Source organism: Dipodomys ordii, unplaced genomic scaffold, assembly GCF_000151885.1.
Source record: "Dipodomys ordii isolate 6190 unplaced genomic scaffold, Dord_2.0 Scaffold25, whole genome shotgun sequence".
NCBI classification, from domain to species: domain Eukaryota; kingdom Metazoa; phylum Chordata; class Mammalia; order Rodentia; family Heteromyidae; genus Dipodomys; species Dipodomys ordii.
In genome coordinates this window covers 20,551,731-20,568,485 of record NW_012267241.1, presented here as the reverse complement: position 1 = coordinate 20,568,485, position 16,755 = coordinate 20,551,731, and the positions used below count along the sequence as shown (strand labels likewise).

The window sequence follows — 16,755 nt, the reverse complement described above, 5'->3', positions numbered from 1 at the left end:
AAAAAAAGAATTCAGATTGTCCATTAGCTAGTAAGTGGATAAACAAAATGTGGTATTTCAGGAGTCTTTCTAGTAAGTGGATAAACAAAATGTGGTATTTCAGGAGGCTTTCATTTCCTATATGGGGAGCAAGAAATGCTTCTCTTTTTCATTTCTCCTACTTGAACCCTGCTATATTAAAATAAAACCTTGTTAAAACTTTTTAAAGTGACATATCCATACAGTGGGAATTAGTATCTGTCCATAAACTGGGATAAAGTACTGACATATACTGCAACATAAATGCATCTTGAAAACATAATGCTAAGGGGAAGAAGCCAGCCAGAAAAGGTCATAGACTATGTAATTTTATTTCTATAAAATGTCAAGAATAAGTCTGAAGGACCGAAGTATATTATTGGATACATAATGCCTGGGGAGAATGACTGCTAATAGTTGGGTATCTTTAAGAGGGAGTGAAGCCGGGCGCTGGTGGCTCACGCCTGTAATCCTAGCTACTCAGGAGGCTGAGATCTGAGGATCACTGTTCAAAGCCAGCCCAGGCAGGAAAGACTGTGAGACTCCTATCTCCAATAAACCACCAGAAAACCAGAAGTGGCGCTGTAGCTCAAGTGGTAGAGTGCTCGCCTTGAGCTGAAGAGCTGAAGGAGAGCGCCCAGGCCCAGAGTTCAAGCCTCACGACCGACAAAAAAAAAAAAAAAAAGAGGGAGTGAAAATAAAATTGGATAGTGGTGATGGTTGCACAACTTTTTAAATAAACACTACTTTTTAATGAGTGAATTGTATGGTATGTGAATTATATCTCAATAAAATTGAATTTGTTTTAAAAATTCTTAAGAATGTTTTATTAGCTTACATATTCTTTTTTTTTATGGTGAGAATACCATACAGAGGAGTTACAATTACATGGGCAAGATAACGAGCACATTTCTTATCAAGCATTGAGTTTACATATTCTTATTAAATATTTTCTTGTTATTTGGGAATGTTAAATCTTATTACAGAATTTTTTGTTGTGCAAAATTCTTGGGTAATATATATATATATATATATATTTTTTTTTTTTTTGTGCTAGTACTGGGGCTTGAGAGCTTGTGCTCTCCTTCAGGTTTTTAGCTCATGGCTAGCATTCTACCACTTGAGCTATACCTACACTTCTGATGTTTGTCTGGTTAATTGGCGATGAGTCTTACAGGTATTTCATTTATGGCCAAAGATGCTGGGCATCTCTTAATATGTTTATTGGCCATGTTTACTTCTAAGAATCCTCTATTTAGTTCCTTTGTTCATTTGTCAATGCTGTTATTGATGCTTTGGGAATTTAGTTTTTTTTTTTGGTAGTGGGGCTTGAGCTCTGGGCCTGGTGCTGTCCCTCAGCTCTTCAGCTCAAGGTGAGCACTGTGCCACTTGAGCTACAGTGCCACTTCTGGTTTTCTGGTTGTTTATTGGAGATAGGAGTCTCACGGTCTTTCCTGCCCGGGCTGGCTTTAAACCATGATCCTCAGATCTCAGCCTCCTGAGTAGTTTAGGATTACAGGTGTGAGCCACCAGCGCCTGGTTTGGAATTTAATTTCTTGAACTCTCCATATATCAAAGATCTCCCATTCTGTAGACTTAAAAATATGATTTTATTGTTATTATTAAAGTTTTATACAGAGGCGTTACCATTTCATAAATCAGGTAATGAATATATTTACTTCTTTGGACAATGTTACCTCCTTCCTTTGCTTTCTCCCACTTTGCACCTCCTGTCATTTTCTACATTGTGTATACTGAATAGCATGATTGCATTTGTGCACCCTTTCTCTCTTTCTGTATAGATTCTTTTTACCCCAGCAATGGTGTCCTTTACTGTGTTGAAATCTTTTAGTTTGATGCAGTCCCATTTGTCAGTTCTCTCTCCTATTTAATGAGCCCTTGGGATTCTACCTAGGAAGTTCCTGCCTATGCTAATAAAGTTCTATGTTATACCTACATCTAGTTTCAAAGTTTCAAAACTTTTTCATTCAATGTAGCACCAAGGGAAGTGTTGTGTTATACATTGTGGCATATGTTGTTTGATGGCATAGATGTCATCATTAAAATGTTGGTTATGAAGAATAGAACAGCATGAGGAAATGCTTATTTTTTATAGTAAAGAAATCAGAATCCAAATTGGCTTTAATAGAGTGATTATAATTCTGGAAAATAACCACACTTGGCAAATTAAAACTAGATAGCATTTTTATCCATGAGATTGGCAATAGTATGAGGAAATGGTATAATTTGTAGAGCAGGTTGAGTCTGACAAGTGTTAATAATAAGATATACTTTATTAAGTTGTTCTTTTAAGACTTTGGTAAAACATTGACTCTATGTAAAGAAACATACATGCAAGGATATTCTTTATGGTATTTAAAATATATTAAAAATTGTTTTTAAATAGTTGTACAAAGGAATTTCCTGTTGATTTATGAGTACAGTGTATCTTGATCATCTCACCTTCTTTATAGTATTGTATGTACTTGTGGAAATTTGAAAAATCTTTAAATGATAGACTATAGGAAATTAGCCAAATTAACTTGTGTATGCCCATGATATGGGGTAGGATAGTCTGTAACTGTTAAATTGAATTAAGTAGATATATACTTCTGACATGGAAAAATCTTCCAAGGCATATTATCTGTGAAAAAAAGAAGTCACAAAACAGTGTCTCTGTATCTGTCTCTGCCTCTTTCTCTGCTTCTCTGTCTCTCTAAAAAGAATATCACTTTGTAGCTTATAAATCACTCAGTATCTTAATAGATCTGTAAGGATTCATAGTAGAGCTTTAATAATAGTGATCTAGATGTACATGTGTGATAATGGCACTTTGATTTGTCATGTTTTTCAGATGTATTTATTTTTAAACAGTGGCCATTTATTAGTGGTATTAAATCCTCAGATCTCAGCCTCCTTAGTAGCTAAGAGCACAGGTGTCAGCCACTGGCACCTGGCTCATTTCTCTCATTTCTCAAATTTTATGATAAAATTATAAAATTAGGGAGGTGGGGAGGGAAGGAGTGGTGGGGGAAAAACAAAGGAGATAACAATGCTCCATAGGAAATGTACTCATTACCTTACTCATGTACTGTCCTCTGTACAGTATTTTTACAATGAAAAACATAGGGGCTGGTAAGGTGGCTCAGTGGTAGAGTGCTTGCCTCACATGCATGAGGCCCTGGGTTCGATTCCTCAGCACCACATAAGCAGAAAAAGCTGAAAGTGGCACCACGGTTCAAGTGGTAGTGCACTAGCCTTGAGCTGAAGAGCTAAGGAACACCACCCAGGCCCAGAGTTCAGGTCCCATGACCAACAAAAAATAAAAAAATAAAAAACATATAAGAAATTAGGACCAGTTATGGTGATATACTCTTTTTTTTTTTTTTTTTTGGGTACAATCGTGGGGCCTGAACTCTGGGCCTAGGCGCTGTCCCTCAGCTCTTCAGCTCAAGGCTAGCGCTCTACCACTTGAGCCACAGCACCATTTCCAGCTTTTTTCTTTTTGCTTATGTGGTGCTGAGGAATTGAACCCAGAACCTCATGCATGCAAGGCAAGTACTCTACCACTGAGCCAACTTCCCAGCCCCAGTGATATACTCTTAAACCCAAGGAGTTGAAACAGGAGGATAATGAGCTTGATGCCAGTCTGGGCTGCATATTAAGTCCTACCTGAAAAAACAGTTTCTAAAATAGGAAAATTTATAGAAAGAAATAGCAAATGCTCAGAATGTAATTGTAAAGGGTTGGTTTACTCTTTTGATATGTCACAGGTTTGTTCTCACTGTAATGATGAAGAAAGTACTAAAGTTAGGTAAACTTAACCAGTTTTGAGTTTCAATTTTTGCTTTTATAGGTGGACCTTCAATCCTGCTGTTCTCACTAAAGCAAACATTGTCCGAAGTGGGGATGCTGTGCAGGGTGCAGAAGGAGGCACTTCACAGTTTCAAGTGGGGGATCTAGTACAAGTTTGTTATGATCTAGAAAGAATTAAACTTCTACAAAGAGGACATGGGGAATGGGCTGAAGCCATGCTTCCAGTAAGTACATATAAAATAATTTGGGCCTTGAAATATATTGTGCTTCACATTATTTTTAAAAATAAGTTAATTTTAGAAACCAGTTTGGTATGAATCTTCTTAGATTGTACTTTCCATTAGTGGGTAGGCATGCTTGTACCTTTTTTTAGTCAAGTTAGCCTGGGAAGACATAGCAAAAAGGGCTTTGATAGTGCTGTTAATGGGGAATGTAATGTGTTGTCAGGCAGCAGAGCTTTCCCTATAGTCACCCCTAAATTGAGATAGAAACATGTTCATTCAGTTCTAGCAGTGCTAGAGCATTGCAGTCTTACTGCTTCAGGGTCTAGCTCTCTGAAACTTACGGGTATATATAATCAGTTCAACATGTACATTTTGTTAGGATTGCTTTTCTCCCAACAAGTGTAGTTGTTTGTTTTATTTATTCAATTTCAATACCTTTTCTACCAAATAATCAGTAACAATAAACAAACTTATTTTGCTGTGTTTATTCTGTCCTTCTTTTACTACTCTTCATCCCTTTCTATCCCACCTTGTTTCATCCTGGTAATACATCCCTGATGCCTCATTCCCCTTTTATCTTGCGTTGTCCTTCAGTTCGGTCTTCCATATTGCTCTATCCCTATTGATCTCAAGCAGTTCAAGCTCTTGTCCTATCTACTCCCTGAATCCTGTTCCATTCATTGTCTGATTCCTGTCCCATGTACTTCTCTCATCTCTCCTTATGTTGTCCAGTTCTTCTTTCCTGATAGTACCTCCTTTTTCTCCTATCCATCCCCCTTTTTTGTCCTAACTAGCTTCTTGTGTCCTGTCCAGTGTTTTCTTCCTGCCCTTTCTGTTTTGTCCCTCTATCTGTCCTTCCTGCCTGAGTAATACATAAAATATACTTGTTAGGATTTAGGAGTACAATAGTAAACAAAATGGAAACAAAAAGCACTCTTGCTACCTTACGTTCATTCAGAGACATTTCAATTTGCACATGTGCCCAAACATATATGTGTACACAAAAACTTTGTACTAGATAAGGCATTTTTACTTTTTAAATTTAAATTTAATTTTTTTTTGGCCAGTCCTGGGACTTGAACTCAGGGCCTGGACACTGACCCTAGGCTTCTTTTGCTCAAAGCTAGTGCTCTACCACTTGAGCCACAGCACCATTTCTGGCTTATTCTGTTTATGTGGTACTGAGGAATTGAACTCAGGGCTTCATGAATACTAGGCAAGTACTCTGCCACTAAGTCGCATTCCCAATCCTAATTCTGTTTTTTTTTTTTTTTTGTTGGTTGTGGGACTTAACTTGGGGCCTGGATGCCTGTGAGCTCTTTTGCTCAAGGCTAATGCTCTACCACTTTGAGCTACAGTATCACTTCTGGGTTTTTTTTGGTGGATAATTGGAGATAAGAATCTCATGGATTTTCCTGCCAGATTGGCTTTGAACCATGATCCTCAGATCTTAGCCTCCTGAGTAGCTAGGATTACAGGCATGTGCCATCAGCATTTGGCTGGGATTTTCATTTTAAAGGTGAGGAAATTAGAACTAAGCATTTGAACTGGAACTTTCAGGCTGGATATCTTGCCTAAATAATTTTCTAGCATATTAAATTTTTCTTTTTTTTTTTTGGTCTGGTCGTGGGGCCTGAACTCTGGACCTGGGTGTTGTCCCTCAGCTCTTCAGCTCAAGGCTAGAGCTCTACCACTTGAGCCACAGCACTACTTCTGGCTTTTTTCTTTTTGCTTATGTGGTGCTGAGGAATTTCCATTCCAGGGCCTCATGCATGCAAGGCAAGTGCTCTACCACTGAGCCACCTTCCAAGCCCTAGCATATTAAATTTTATATAAACAAAACCTCTAGATAATTGCTGAAATCCAGGAGAGAGATTCCTTATAGAAATAGGCAACTAGAATAATAATCTAGAAAAGCCACAAACATCAATAAGGCATATGAGATAGAGTATGCCTTTTGAACTGTCAAATATAAATGAGTAGAGAGAAATCACTGGTATAATTTATGGGTCCAAATCAGTCTGTTCAGCAACATTGAGAAGTAATAGGTTATCTGATAGATCTGAGAACAAGAGGATATTTTGGCTACCATGGTAGCTAATGAAATAGCAACTGAACCCTAAGGGCACTAGCAGACTCGAGTTTGGGCTGAGAGCAATATGTCTCTGCTAAAGTTGAAGGGACTGGAGTGGCTGAGGCCTCCCTTCCAGGGAGAACCTTGCATCAAGTAAAAACTGATGAAAATAGATACAAAATTGAGTAAAACAGAAAAAACAAAGAAAAAGAAATGAGATAATCTATAAAAGGCAAGAATCATGGTTGAATCTCTGTACACAGTTATTGAAAAAAAAGATTGAAGAACAGAATAACTTCTCTACAGACAATGAATGTATGTTAGAAACTAAAATCAAAGAATTCAACATGAACTAAGAAATTAAGAAAATGGCAAATTGTTATTTGTAGTTGAAATAATAATTACAAGTGAGGTGATAGACCTTAGAAAAGAATTAAAAAGGGAAAAAAGATCATTTCAGAAGTGGGCTGGTGATGTAGCTCAGTGGTAGATAGAGCACTTGGCCTAACATGCTCAAGGCCCTGGGTTCAATACTTAACACTGAGGAAAAAGAAAATGAAGACTAAGCTGGAATTACATAATGCATTAAGAAGAATAGAAGGTGAAAATAGGAAAACATTTTTAATAAACTAGGATAAAAATATTCTATAGAAGGTGACAAATATAGAAGGTGACTTCATGTACACTAGTAGCCCTTGCAAACAAACACTGAAACAATTGTTTTTTTTTCTGTTTTGTTTTTAATGCTAGGTTTAAACTTAAGGCATTTAGCATGGTAGGCAAATATGCTGCCACCAAACTCTAATGTTTGAAATTTCAGAAAAATGTTCTTGAAGTGAAAAAAGATGATAAACTTTAAAAGTAGGGCAAAAAAAACCCTTGAAAAACTGACTTAAGATTAGTGGGACAGGGCTGGGGAGGTGGCTTTGTATGCATGAGGCCCTGGGTTCGATTCCTCAGCACCATATAAGCAAAAAGAAAAAAGCCGGAAGCGGCGCTGTGGCTCAAGTGGTAGAGCGCTAATCTTGAGCTGAAGAGCTGAGGGAACAGCGCCCAGGCCCAGAGCTCAGGCCCCACGACCGGACCCAAAAAAAAAAAAAAAAATTAAAAAACGAGCTTTACAATGTCGGTGCGTGGGGGCGGGGGAGAAGGGGGGGAAGGAGAAGGATTGGGATTGGGGGGGAGGGGGGAGGCTGGGAAGGGATGTGAAGGGTAAACAAAGGAGGAGGCTGCAATGCTTGGTAAGAAATGTACGCATTATCCTGCCCATGTAATTGTAACTCCTCTGTACAGTATGTTCACAAATAAAATAAAATAAAATTAAAAAAAAAAGATTAGTGGGACACTGAGAAGACAATGGAATCTTCAAGGACAGGAAAAATTATTTGGATCTCTAGGTAGAACATCAAACTATTGGTCTGAAAGGAAAGAAAATAATTTTGCAGTTAAAAAAAAATCTGGCTGGGTGCAAGTGGTGCATGCCTGTAATCCTAGCTACACAGGAGGCTGAGAATTGAGGTTTGTGGTTTGAAGCCAGCCAAGGGCAGGAAAGCCCATGAGACTCTCATTGCCAATCAACTACTCAGAAAAAAACAGAAATGATGCAGTAGCTCAAGTGGTAAGTGCTAGCTTTGAGCACACTGAGTCTCAGGGACAGTGCCAGGCCCTGAGATCAAGCCCCAGGACTGGCAAAAATAAAAACAACAATTTGAGTTAAGTATTTCATGCCAGGAAACAATGAAATAGCTTTTTGTTGTTTAAGATGCTTAATTAAGGAAAGTAAAATAAAAAAAGCTGAAGATTATATATGTGATACTCAAATATGAAGGCTCCAAATTGTTATGAATATAAATATAAAAGAAAGTAGAGAATCTTGGTCCTTTCTGAATAGTCTACTAAAGAATGAGTTTCAGGCAACCAAGATGAGTAGAGAGATATCAGATGATCATGAAATATGTATTTATTTATTAGTTGAATTAAGATTAAATAGTTACAAAGGAGAAGAAATAGGCCAGGCACTAGTGGCTCATTCAGGAAGTATCTAGACAGGTGAAATCTGAGGAACTTGACCAGGCAGAAAAGTTCAAGAGTCTCTATTTCCAATTACACTGCAGATGTGGTTCAAGTGCTAGAGTGCAAGCTGTGAGTGAAGAAGCCAAACATTTTTAAACATAGGAGCTCTAGATCTTGAGTTCAAGCCTCTGTACCTGCCCACACACATATACACACACACGAAAGGAAAAGGGATAGTATGATTATGTGTTCTAACAATGTAAAGTGTGACCATCAAAAATGGAATAGAAAGAGCATAAAAAAAGCTTACTAGGCTGTTTGTTTGCTTTTTAGTTACGATAACTGTCATGAAATACTACTAAGTGAAAATATTAAGAGGATAAAGGAGACACATGAATGACTAATTTTAATATTGCCTGTACTAGGAAACCATCAGATTTATAGATTCCTGTGTATTAAAAAAATTTTTTGTACTGGTTCCAGGGCTTGGACTCAGGGCCTCACACTGTCACCTGACAATTTGAGCCTCATCTCCAGTCTGGCATTTTGCTGCTTGACTGGAGATCTTTCTATGTATACCATCTACAGGGCTTAGGAGTCCATGTGTGCACTACTATACTCAGCTTACTTGACTTTAATTGGAGATAAGTGTCTTGGTTGTTTGCCTGGATGGCTTTGAACCAGGATCCTCAGATCTCAGTCTCTTGATTAGCTAGATTTGTAGGTAACTAGGATTTGAAGTTTGTCTCATCAGTGCCCAGGCTGACAACTTCTTGCCGAGGCTGGCCTTTAATCATGGCTGTCCCAGTCTCCACCTTTTTGAATAGCTGAAATTACAGGCATTTATGAATACTTATATGTACTCACAAAGTATATTACTATGTATTTTAAGAACAAGGACAAAATGAAGAAGTGAGATTACACATATACATGTGATTATGTATATACACATATATATTTACTTATGTATAGATATTAGTGTAAATATAACCATTAGAACAATAGAAGCTTAATTATGTGGTAATTCTGTTATCCCATTGACGTTAAATTACAGTTTGGGAAAGGAGAATCAGATATAATTAACAATTTAATTTGGAAATGGTTGAACTTATTTTATCTTAACAAAATTTGTATTTTTTTTTGAATTTCCCACTCTGTCCATGAAAAGACATAGAAACCAAAATTCTAGTGAGAGTATTCAGTGCCCAAGTTATGGACTGCCCTGCCCTTAGTAAAGAATCAAGGTGCTTTGGAAAAGCGACCAATTGTAGTTCTTTAGGAAGTGAAGACAAGAACTCATACTAGATAGCAAAGAAGCTACTAGCGATTTCTAGAGTCAGGTTAAACGAACAAATAGCTTCCTTGATTCTTGCTATATACAAAGGACAGAGGAACCTGTTCAACTGTATCACTTACCCAAATTCAGATCATAAGAAATCTTATAGGGGGCTGGGAAGGTGGCTCAGTGGTAGAGTGCTTGCCTTGCATGCATGAGGCCCTGGGTTTGATTCCTCAGCACTACATAAGCAAAAAGAAAAAAGCTGGAAGTGGCGGTGTGGCTCAAGTGGTAGAGCGCTAGCCTTGAGCTGAAGAGCTGAGAGTTCAGGCTCCACGACCGGACCCCTCCCCCCCAAAAAAAGGAAATCTTATAGGTCAAAAAATTATGTTACTTTTTTTTCCTATAAACTAGGATTTGAAGTTTGTCTCATGCTTGTCATAGTCTTTTGGACTATTTTACTCAGGCTGGCTTTGAACTGCAGACCTCTGGATCACATCCTCTTAAGTAGCTAGGATTACAGGTGTGAGCTTTTGGTGCCTAAGTAGTGCTTGTGATTTTTGACCAGGCTAGTCTGGGAACCCAGTTATCATATCTTCCTCTGCCTTACTGTGTCTAGCTTCACCATGCCCAAGGCCCCATGAACTTTTTTGCTCTGGTTGGCCTCAAACTGTGTCCTCTCATCTCTGTCTGTGAATAGCTGGGATTGCAGACATGACTCATCTGGTCCATTTATGCATAGTACTCTATATCTAACTTTTGATTTGGAAACAAGGTAATTCTAAAAACAATTTTAACATAGAAGTAAATATAAACCATTTAAGGTAGTGCTTTTTTGTTTTTGGTAGAAATCAGATTTCCTTTTTGAGGCCATATCAATCATGGCTTGTAGACTACTTTTAGTTGCAAGTTCTCAAGGTATATCTGTGTGTTCAAAAAAGTGTTGAATATGAAAATGAATTCTGTTAACTTTTATGAATAAGGTAGGCTTTATCATACTTGTAGTATATTAAAAGAATTTCAAAAGGTAATCTTCAAAGTTTATAACCAACAAATAACCTATTTGAATATGGCTAAATCTTTGAAATGCTCTAAAACTAAGAAGTAAAACTAACACTTAAAAATTGATGGTTGGTTTTATGGCTATATTCCTTACACTTGGAAATATGAATCTTAATTTTTTTTTTAAGACTTTAGGTAAAGTTGGCCGAGTACAACAGATTTATTCAGACAGTGATTTAAAAGTAGAAGTTTGTGGAACATCTTGGACATATAATCCAGCCGCAGTTTCCAAGGTGGCATCTGCAGGATCAGCCATTAGCAATGCATCTGGTGGTATGTTTTATATTGTTAATCTCTTTTTGTATTGTTTATATCACAACCTTTGCTAATTTTCCTATTCTTAGAAACAGATAATCTTGTTGGCTTTCTTTCAGATTATATAGACTCTCTTAAATATTGACCACCTTGTAAGCCACTCCCTCTCTCATTCCATTCCATTCCATAGTCAGAACATTTCTTTTCTGTGAAAGACATTACCTGTTTAGCTACTTTGCTTTGTCTTTATTTCCAACATTATTGTTAGCAAATGTCTTTCTTCATATATATTTTACATATCTGTCACATTTTTTTCTTCTTACCACTTAATAAGAGTTACGATTTCCAAGTTGGAAATCATGCTCAAATGTCACCTTGCTGGGTGCTTGGGTAGAATTGTTCCCAAAGTCTTTCTTGTGGTTCAACTTTACATACATGATATTATAGCATGTGGACATTGTTGTTATCCATTAATATAGAATCATAACTTGTATCTTTTGGAAAGATACAAAAGAAAAACATTAGATTTCTCTATTTTGTTTGTAGCTTTCTACTTCTTTAAATCTCTTTGCAGAAGAGTAATTTGCTAGTTACTTAAAATGAAATAATATTTATTGTTACCTTGAGGTTAGACAGGACTACAATACATTGACAACGGACAAAATAAAAGAGTGGAGGATAATTAATATCCTGCTCTCAAATAATGTGGGCTTTGTCTACTTTGTGATTTATTTGCACTGCAATTTGTGATATCTCTGCTTTCTAATAACTACTTCAAGAAATAAATAGTAGAACTTTCAACCTCTGGAATTGATTAGAAATTTTTTTTTTTTTGTCGGTCGCGGGGCTTGAACTCTGGGCTTGGGCGCTGTCCCTGCGCTCTTTAGCTCAAGGCAAGTGCTCTACTGCCTGAGCCACAGTGCCACTTCTGGTTTTCTAGAGGTTAATTGAAGATAAGAGTCTCATGGAGTTTTCTTCCCGGGCTGGCTTTGAACTGTGTTCCTCAGATCTCAGCCTCCTGAGTAGCTAGGATTACATGTGGGAGCCATTGACGCCCGGCTAGAAATAAAAATTATTAAATAAAAGAAATCTTCTGAAAATTTTGTGTATTCAGCTTTGTTCTTATCTTGTCATAAAACCAGTTGGTACTTAATGATATTTAATAAAGCATGCTATCATTTAGATACTCATTTTTAACTAAAAATTGATTTCCCATAAGCCATATTTCCAGATACACAGAGATTATATTATTTTAGAATCCTAACCACTGATACTGTGAGATCTCTGAGAGTTTCTGTGGTATGCTTAAGTCAAAAAGGAAGTTGGTATTGTGATGAAAATTTATATCATCTTTGAGTATGACTTCTAAACCTTGTTGTTTTTTAGTATGTAACTCTACTTTTCTTGCAGTTGTACTTGAAATACATGAATTGGAAAAGACAATACTTAGGGGCTCAATTTTAATGCAACATGATATAGTACAGAATGAGTAGTTACTCTATACTGTAGAACCTAGCACAAAAATAAGTGATAGAAATAATGAAATATAAAGACATTACAATATTTAAGGTTTGAGACCATCCTATATTAGTAGCTTTATTTGGTGCTTTGCAGAAAGACTCTCCCAACTCCTGAAGAAGTTATTTGAAACCCAAGAATCTGGCGACCTCAATGAAGAATTAGTTAAGGCTGCTGCCAATGGAGATGTTGCTAAAGTGGAAGATTTGCTAAAAAGACCAGATGTGGATGTGAGCATTTAAAAAATTATTTTGAGACATGAACAGTCTAGTATAAATGAGCCTTGTATTTAGTAGTTACTAAGGTGTTCTACTGTCCATGCTGCATCTGTTTCTTCTTTCTTGTTTTTCTGAGATGCTTTAAAGCAGGTACCCAGTGATCATTCTTCAGTGTATATTACAAAAATTACTGACATTTTTCATTACTGGCGTTTTCGTAGTGTTGAGGTTTTATATACTTTAAATATTTTATGACTGATAAAACTTAAATTTAGGTTTTTAGGTGGTTAGTGTACTTTTGGAAAATTTAGATTTTTTCCCATGTAGGTGTCATTAAATTAAATAATATCTTTAATTTATATTTTGTTAAAGCTTATGAGCAGCTTTTCTTTCTGCTTGGTCCAAGATTGGAACTTGAACTTGGAGCTTGATACTTTATCAACTGAGCCATGCCTCTAATCCCAATGAGGAACTTTCAAATACTTTTATTATTTTTTGTATATTTTTATTGTAAAAATATTGTACAGAGGGGTTACAGTTACATGAGTACATTTCCTATTGAGCATTGTTACCTCCTCTGTTTTTCCCCTACCATCCCTTCCCCCCCATCTCCTCACCTCCTCCCTCCTCCCCCCAAATTGTAAAGTTCGTTTTCAACATAGTATCTTGTACATCTCATTGTTAAAATGGGTCAGCCTGTATCCTTATTTCAGCAATTGGTTATTTCCCTTCCCCTCCCAAGTTAAAAAAAAGTATATACAAGATGCAGGGTACCAGAATCAAATACAGTGAAAACAAGGGGTTATACCATGGGAGAAGAGCAAAAAGAAACAAAAAAATCACATGGTACATTTTAAATACATCAAATACTTTAAAAACCCACAAGTGTGATAAAAACTTTTTTTCTTCCATTCCCATTAAATTTGTCACAATGTTTTTTTTTGTCAGTCGTGGGCCTTGAACTTTGGGCCTGGGCACTGTCCCTCAGCTCTTCAGCTCAAGACCGCGCTCTACCACTTGAGCCACAGCGCCATTTCTGGTTTTCTGATTGGTTTATTGGAGATAAGAGTCTCATGGAGTTTCCTGCCCGGGCTTGCTTTGAACCATGATCCTCAGATCTCAGCCTCCTGAGTAGCTAGGATTACAGGCATGAGCCACTGATGCCTGGCTATCACAATGTATAATGTAGATGTATTAGAGGTCATGGTTTTTTTTAACTCCTCATATGTTGTGATGTAGATTTTTTTTTATTCAGACACTGTATTAAAAAAGGCCATTATTGAGCTGGGAATGTGGCTTAGTTGTAGAGTGCTTGCCTCACATGCACGCAGCCCTGGATTCAATTCCTCAGTACTGAAAAGGCCAGAGTGGAGCTGTGGCTCAAGTGGTAGAGTGATAGAGTGCTAGCCTTGAGCAAGTGCCTAGGCCCTGAGTTCAAGCCCCAGGACTGACCCCCCCACACCCAAAAAAAGGCCAGTATGATTCTACCATATACTTGGGCTTTTAGTGCCAGCCAAGAGGTTGTATTTGGGATAGCAGCTTGAATCATCCTGTGTTGTGATGAAGACCTTTTCTTTTCACCAAATCTTTTTATGTCTTTTTTTTTTTTTTTTTTTGGTGGTGGTAGTACTGGGATTCAAACTCAGGGCCTTCTGTGTGCTAGGTAGACACCAGCATGTGAGCTATGCCCACAGCTCTGTTTCTTTTTAAGTATGGTAGAATTTGAAGATCAGATCTGTAGTTTTAAGGTGTGATTGTGTCTTTCCTCCTACAAATTCATGTGACAGCTTTATTAGATCATTTGTAGAAACCAACACAGAAATTTCTGGATTGATAATAAGTTACAAATAATTTGTCTCAGTTATTTAAATACTTTTTTGGGGGGGGGTGCAGTCGTGGGGACTGAACTCTGGGCTTGGGCGCTGTCTCTCAGCTCTTCAGCTCAAGGCTAGTGCTCTACCACTTGAGCCACAGCGTCACTTCCAGATTTTTTCTTTTTGCTCATGTGGTGCTGAGGAATTGAACCCAGGGCCTCATGCATGCAAGGCAAGCACTACTCTACCACTAGCCACCTTCTCAGCCCCTAAATACTTTTTTTTTTAATGATAAGACTCAAACCAAGGACATTGTATGTGGTAAGCCATGGCTGTTTTATTGTTGTTGTTATTGTTGTTGTTTTATTTTGGTCTTGGGGCTGGAACTCAGGGTCTGGCCTTTTTTGTTCAAGGCTAGTGTTCTACCACTTGAACCCCAGCTCAGCTTTCAGCTTTTTGGTGACTAGTTGGAGATGAGAATGTCACAGACTTCTTGCCCTGGCTGGCTTCAAACTATGATCCTTAGATCTCTGCCTAGTTAGCAAGAATTACAAGCATGAGCCATGGGTGCCCAGTGTTTTTTTGTTTTTGTTTTTATGAGCTCAAGGCTTTATTAGGGGTAGACCTGCAGGGCTGCTCCAGCAGGAGTGGAGGCAGCAACCAGGGACAGGTGTAGACTGAATTTAAGCAAAATTTTAGGGGGCAGTCACGTGGGTCACATGGGTAGTCACATAGGTCCCATTACATAGACTGTGGGAATTTGGGGGTAGGGTCAGTTCTGAGAAGAGGTGTTGTGAAAGTGTTACATGGAGTACAGGAATTGGGGGGGAGAGTCACATTCCAAGAAGGAGTGTAACAAGACTGTTGCAACTGGGGCAGGAATTTGTATGTCACACTGGAAAAACAGTATCAGGAAATAGTAACATATTTTTATAGACAGGTTTCCCAGTATTTTTTTAAAAATAAGATCTTGCTATGTAGCTCAGTCTGGCTCTGAACTTGACAAATACTTTTTACTGGCCTTGAACTTAAGAACTTCCTGTCTTAGCCTCTCATGTGGCTAGGATTAGGTGAGCTACTATACTATTTTATTATGCTCAATCTTTTTCTTCATTTAATTACTTAAAGTTTAAAAAGTAGTTTTGAGCGTGCTTTCTTTTTTCGTTTCTTTTTTTTTTGTCGGTTGTGGGGCTTGAACTCTGGGCCTGAGCACTGTCTCTCAGCTCTTCAGCTCAAGGCTAACACTCTACCACTTGAGCCACAGCGCCACTTCTGGTTTTCTAGAGGTTAATTGAAGATAAGAGTCTCATGGAGTTTCCTTCCCGGGCTGGCTTTGAACTGTGTTCCTCAGATCTCAGCCTCCTGAGTAGCTAGGATTACATGTGGGAGCCATTGACGCCCGGCTAGAAATAAAAATTATTAAATAAAAGAAATCTTCTGAAAATTTTGTGTATTCAGCTTTGTTCTTATCTTGTCATAAAACCAGTTGGTACTTAATGATATTTAATAAAGCATGCTATCATTTAGATACTCATTTTTAACTAAAAATTGATTTCCCATAAGCCATATTTCCAGATACACAGAGATTATATTATTTTAGAATCCTAACCACTGATACTGTGAGATCTCTGAGAGTTTCTGTGGTATGCTTAAGTCAAAAAGGAAGTTGGTATTGTGATGAAAATTTATATCATCTTTGAGTATGACTTCTAAACCTTGTTGTTTTTTAGTATGTAACTCTACTTTTCTTGCAGTTGTACTTGAAATACATGAATTGGAAAAGACAATACTTAGGGGCTCAATTTTAATGCAACATGATATAGTACAGAATGAGTAGTTACTCTATACTGTAGAACCTAGCACAAAAATAAGTGATAGAAATAATGAAATATAAAGACATTACAATATTTAAGGTTTGAGACCATCCTATATTAGTAGCTTTATTTGGTGCTTTGCAGAAAGACTCTCCCAACTCCTGAAGAAGTTATTTGAAACCCAAGAATCTGGCGACCTCAATGAAGAATTAGTTAAGGCTGCTGCCAATGGAGATGTTGCTAAAGTGGAAGATTTGCTAAAAAGACCAGATGTGGATGTGAGCATTTAAAAAATTATTTTGAGACATGAACAGTCTAGTATAAATGAGCCTTGTATTTAGTAGTTACTAAGGTGTTCTACTGTCCATGCTGCATCTGTTTCTTCTTTCTTGTTTTTCTGAGATGCTTTAAAGCAGGTACCCAGTGATCATTCTTCAGTGTATATTACAAAAATTACTGACATTTTTCATTACTGGCGTTTTCGTAGTGTTGAGGTTTTATATACTTTAAATATTTTATGACTGATAAAACTTAAATTTAGGTTTTTAGGTGGTTAGTGTACTTTTGGAAAATTTAGATTTTTTCCCATGTAGGTGTCATTAAATTAAATAATATCTTTAATTTATATTTTGTTAAAGCTTATGAGCAGCTTT

At 37.3% G+C, this 16,755-nt stretch overlaps 1 protein-coding gene across 1 annotated transcript in view; it reads left to right on the top strand.

Annotated features, from left to right (window-relative positions):
• Mib1 (mindbomb E3 ubiquitin protein ligase 1) overlaps positions 1-16,755 on the top strand; it is a 117,597-nt gene that overhangs the window by 47,867 nt on the left and 52,975 nt on the right. The window contains exons 8-10 of the mRNA XM_013014821.1: positions 3,875-4,058; positions 10,612-10,756; positions 12,353-12,486. Of these exons, the coding sequence (XP_012870275.1) occupies positions 3,875-4,058; positions 10,612-10,756; positions 12,353-12,486 (463 nt within the window). The remainder of the gene's footprint in view (positions 1-3,874; positions 4,059-10,611; positions 10,757-12,352; positions 12,487-16,755) is intronic.